Source organism: Drosophila subobscura, chromosome E (assembly GCF_008121235.1).
Source record: "Drosophila subobscura isolate 14011-0131.10 chromosome E, UCBerk_Dsub_1.0, whole genome shotgun sequence".
In the NCBI taxonomy this organism is placed as follows: domain Eukaryota; kingdom Metazoa; phylum Arthropoda; class Insecta; order Diptera; family Drosophilidae; genus Drosophila; species Drosophila subobscura.
The window spans coordinates 18,488,661-18,493,222 of record NC_048531.1 but is presented as its reverse complement, the minus strand read 5'-3'; the positions used below and the strand labels follow the sequence as shown (position 1 = coordinate 18,493,222).

General features: G+C 47.1%; 1 protein-coding gene across 1 annotated transcript; it reads left to right on the top strand.

The window, feature by feature from the left end:
• The first annotated feature begins 3,426 nt into the window (after window positions 1-3,426).
• On the top strand, window positions 3,427-3,894 carry LOC117889879 (ADP-ribose glycohydrolase OARD1-like). Its single transcript, XM_034794388.1, has 3 exons — window positions 3,427-3,436; window positions 3,529-3,766; window positions 3,843-3,894. The coding sequence occupies exons 1-3, from the start codon at window positions 3,427-3,429 to the stop codon at window positions 3,892-3,894; spliced, it is 300 nt and encodes a 99-aa protein (XP_034650279.1).
• Window positions 3,895-4,562: the final 668 nt, after the last annotated feature.

Sequence of the window (4,562 nt, the reverse complement as noted above, 5' to 3'; positions counted from 1 at the left end):
CATTTAATTGAGTGTCCTGCCCACTGCCCACTGCCTCCTGCCTCCCAGCTGAAATTGAGCTAATGAAGGGAGCGCAATTGAAGCTCAATCAAAGTGCAGCTTGCCTTTGCCATTAAGCCATTTTCCACCACAAAGTGGACGAAGATGAAGCTGATTATCCTCTGCTGGTATTCTGTTACGCGGCAAACTCAATTTCCAGTGCAGAAAATGTTCTGCTTGCAGGTTTAAGCTGAGGCCGAGGCGCGGCGCATTGCCCATACGCCATGTGTGCGGCATGAAGCTGAAGTTAAAGTGCATGCAAAATGGCAGTGCCCGTTCGCGGTGCCACAGCCAATCCATTACATGCGTTTTAGCTGGATAAACAGCTGCAAACCGCAGTGACAGCAACACGGAACAGCGAGGGGGAAGAGCTGCCCACCAAAAGCTGCATTAGCTGCAAAATTTGCATCATCTGTATCATGATGATGATGATACGATGGAGAGCTGCATGGAGCTGCATGGAGGCTGGTGCCCAGCTGAGTGGATGCCACACATTAACGTTGAATGCATTAACCGACAATGCAGTGCCGCAGCCCAGACCCACTGCCGACTGGCTGACCAGCTCGAAATGTTTTGCCGCTGCTTCACGGAATTAGGTCAACACAGAGCACACACACACACACACACACACACACACACACACCAGAGAGGCAGAGTTGGCAGAAAGAAAACATGGAAAATGAAATGGCCAACGGAATGTGTGGGGCCAACAGCCGCTATCAGCGCTGCGCGCATTTTAATTGCAAATTTTCTTTCATGCAGTTTGGCCACAGTAGACAGCGGGGTGGAGAGGAGAGTGGAGAGCGGGTTGCAATAATTTATTGGCGGCGCTTAGCACAAGATTAACGATGGAATGTAAGCGCCAGTCGCAGTCGGAGAGCGGCGAACCAAACTCAAACCCAAAGCCAAAGCCAAAGCCTCCGCCAAACGGAAACGGAAACGGATTACGTAGCAACGGAAGTAGAAAGTCACACGTAATTTAATATCACGCTGGCAATTTACGATGTCGAAGCCCCCGACTTGGGTCTGCTGTGGGTAATTGCATCTGTGGCAGCCTCAGCATCAGCCTCAGCCGCAATTGGCCAACAAATTAAAGACGCTCTTTGCAGCTCTTTAAATTGAGTTGCCCCCCCAAGCAGCAGGCAGGCACTAGACGCTGCCTTATCCCTTACACATGTTTGTCAAGCCAGCGAAAATGTATGTAGCCCGACAGCTGCCTGTCGTTGGCTTTTGCGGAAACCTTTTTAGCCAAACCCAAAACCCTAATTGGCTTTGAGGCTGCGACTCCTCCGCTGTGCCAATTTGCTTTTCGCTGGAAATTCACATATCCCCCTGGCCGAGTCTTTATAGTTTAAGGTGTGGCTTAGGGCTGAATCGATAAGCTTTCAATCAGCCAAGGGTTTTCGCTGCTCTTTTGGGTTGCTCTTTTTTCAACAATTATGCATGGGGCACTGCTTCCGTTTCCGCTGCTGGCTGCTGGCTGCCTACGTGCATGTTTTTATCTATTGTTTAAATAAACAAATCAACAAACCGGAGGACAAGCCAGTCGACAGTCGAATGCCAATCCCCCGTGGACTGCTGCTGTCCGCCGTAATTGTTTTTTGCTGAAGTGTCCATTGGCTAGACTTTATTTATTGTTTGCCGCAAACACAAACACCAATTAGATATACATCATTTACACACACACACACACACGTACAAGTGGCTGCTGCTGTCTGAGTGCGTGCCACAGCAGCTGCAAATGTTTGCTGTTCCTCTGTGGCGATTTGGTTTTTCGATTTTCCAGCAATTGATTGACTTTTCGGCTTTGCGGCATTGATTCGGCATTCTCTTCTATGCATGCAAATCCTGTGCCCCAAACAGCACAGCATTCAGTTCAGTTCAGTTCAGTTCAGACTTGTTGTGGCATGCAACGTTATTTGCGTATTTTGATAGTTTTTGCATCAGCCATGCAGGGGCCTGTGCTCTGCGGTCTAAGCGCTGTCTTGGGGTTCCAAAATTTGCACATTTTTCCATGGAAATGGGCAGCCTGCTCGTTGCTCTCCAAAGTCAATGAATTTAAATGTCTGAAAAAGAAAAGAATGGCCAGGAAAAGAGCATTCATTTTCGGCTTATTTTGCATGAACTTTTCCACAATTTTTCCTCAATTTGTTTGTCATTTTTGGCTGCACAAAAATTTGCATTGATTCCATAATTTAATTTCCTTTTCGTTCTGCCACTTTTTGCAAATTTAAATGCCGCAGCAGCAGCTGCCGAGCTGCTTATGGTAATTATGTCCAACTGTCCTGTGTCTGTCCATTCGTGCTGCTGCCGCCGCTTGTGGCAAGCAAGTTGGTCACACCAACTGGCAACTAATAATGCAAAAAACTCACTTTATAACTTTCAATGACCAACAGGAGAGCGGTGGCAGGAGCAGGGGACAAGGACTACTATGGCGACCAAAATTGAGTGCCGTTTGTGAACAGCTGGAAACTTATGAAAGTTGTTTGCCAAACAACAATAAAATAAATTGCGTGAAGCGCGCAAAAAGGAACGCTGGGGTGGCGGAAGGACTGCGGTTCGAGTTTCCTTTGCCAGCCCAGTTTAAGGTGTGTGTGTGGCATGGTGTGCTGGCTGCCAACTCGTGTCAATTGTCATTTCGTACTTGAGGCTCTGCCTGGGCTGTGTGCCTTCAACTTGACTTTGTCTCTTATGGCCATTGTTCCTCAGTCTCCTGTTGCTGCTCCTCCAACTCTTTGTCCCGCCTGCTGTGATTTATATGGCTGCCAGACACAAGCAAAGGTGTCTCTCTCGCAGTGCACTCACACACAGCGGGTTATCAATTTGTATGTTTGCTTGCTTGTCGTTGTTTTATTATTAAAAATCACTGAGCTGGAAGCATCAAAAGCGGCATCGAGTCCCTCAGGAAGCAGCTACATTCCGATATGTATCTATGTATGCAAATATGTATCTATTATGTATCTACATATATCTATGTACATATCTGTTGATGGCACAATTATGGTAATGTTTTTTGCAAACGCAAATGTTGCAAGCGTTTGGTCTGCCTTATCATAACTTTAAAGGCAGAAAACTCAATTTGCATATCATTTTTATACCCGGTACTCGAAGAGTAAATAGGGTATATTGTATTTGTGCGGATAACGGTTGTATGTAACGCACAGAAGGAAACGTTTCGACCCCATAAAGTATATATATTCTTGATCAGCATCAATAGCCGAGTCGATTGAGCCATGTCTGTCTGTCCGTCTGTCCGTCCGTCCGTCCGTCCGCCTGTCCGTCTTGTTTGTCGGCTAGTTCTCAGAGACTATAAGAGCTAGAGCCACCAAATTTGTGATCTATCAGATCACCAAATTGGGATCCGATTGGATCATTATTATAGCCACAATGATTACTGGTGATCTATGCTCGCTATTTTTCAAATTTTTCAATGTTATCACTTAATAAACATGTCTCTCTTAATAATTTACATACATTTACATACTGTAGACAAAGTCTCGCACTCGCTGGCCCATTGCGTGGGCGCTGACTTGGCCATGGGCGCAGGCAAAGCTGTGAAGTTCAAGGAGGTCTACGGCAAGGTCGATGAGCTGCGTGCCCAGAAGGCGGCCAGCGGTGATGTGGCTGTGCTCAAGGATAATGATCGCTACATTTACTATCTGGTGACGAAGCCACAAAGCTGGGGAAAACCAACATACGAGTCGCTGCAGTCATCTCTGGAGCAGATGCGCGAGCACATGGTGAGTGGCTTGCGCTAACTTTTAGATCAATTCTTTGCTTATGCATTTCGAACCTTTTCGCAGCGCAAGAACATCGTTAAGCAGCTGGCCCTACCGCGCATCGGTTGCGTATTGAGGGCTTGGAATGGGACAAAGTCAGCGGCGTTCTGGAGTACGTGTTCGGGCAGGAGCAGCTGGAGATTGTCGTCTACAACTTTGTGACTCCACCATGAATATTGTTTTTCTATATAATCCCCTTCAACGCTATAACTCGGCTGTTTCCTGTCGGATCAGGACATGGCATGCCTCCTGGCGAAGGTACGAGTCTCCTGTATCGCTTGAGTCCATCAAGGACCACAAGGACTGCAGGATATGGCTGTCCTACGCTATTATGTAATTGGGAACTTTTCAGCCTGAAAGTATGCTATACTTTTGAGAACAAAAGCAGCCCCCAAAAGATACTTCAGTTTATTGGCCTCTGCCCCTGACACGTCTCTGCCGCTGCCTCTGCCGCGACTCTGCCCTGACTCTGCAGTGTGTGTTTCTAGGGGAGGGTGGCGAGCTAAAGGAGCGAGTTGGCGTGAGTAGTGTTGTTGAAGTAGATGACAGATGAAGAAAAAATGTAAAATTGGACAAATAACCGCTAAGTTGCAGATGTAGTACTGAGTGCCGGGTATAAAAGTTGTGACGCGTAAGAAGCGTCTCACACGTCCCTTCTCGTTTTTGTTTTGGGTGGGGAATATTATGGGTGTGCTCCCGCCATTTCAATTACCATCCACCGAAGGGCAGAATCTTTGTGCTCTT

What these genes read in the sequence shown, in the direction of transcription:
- LOC117889879 (XM_034794388.1), top strand. An exon ending in CAGTCATCTCTGGAGCAGAT is followed by an intron (nt 3,767 to 3,842) that starts GCGCGAGCACAT and finishes ACCTTTTCGCAG; the next exon opens with CGCAAGAACATCGTTAAGCA.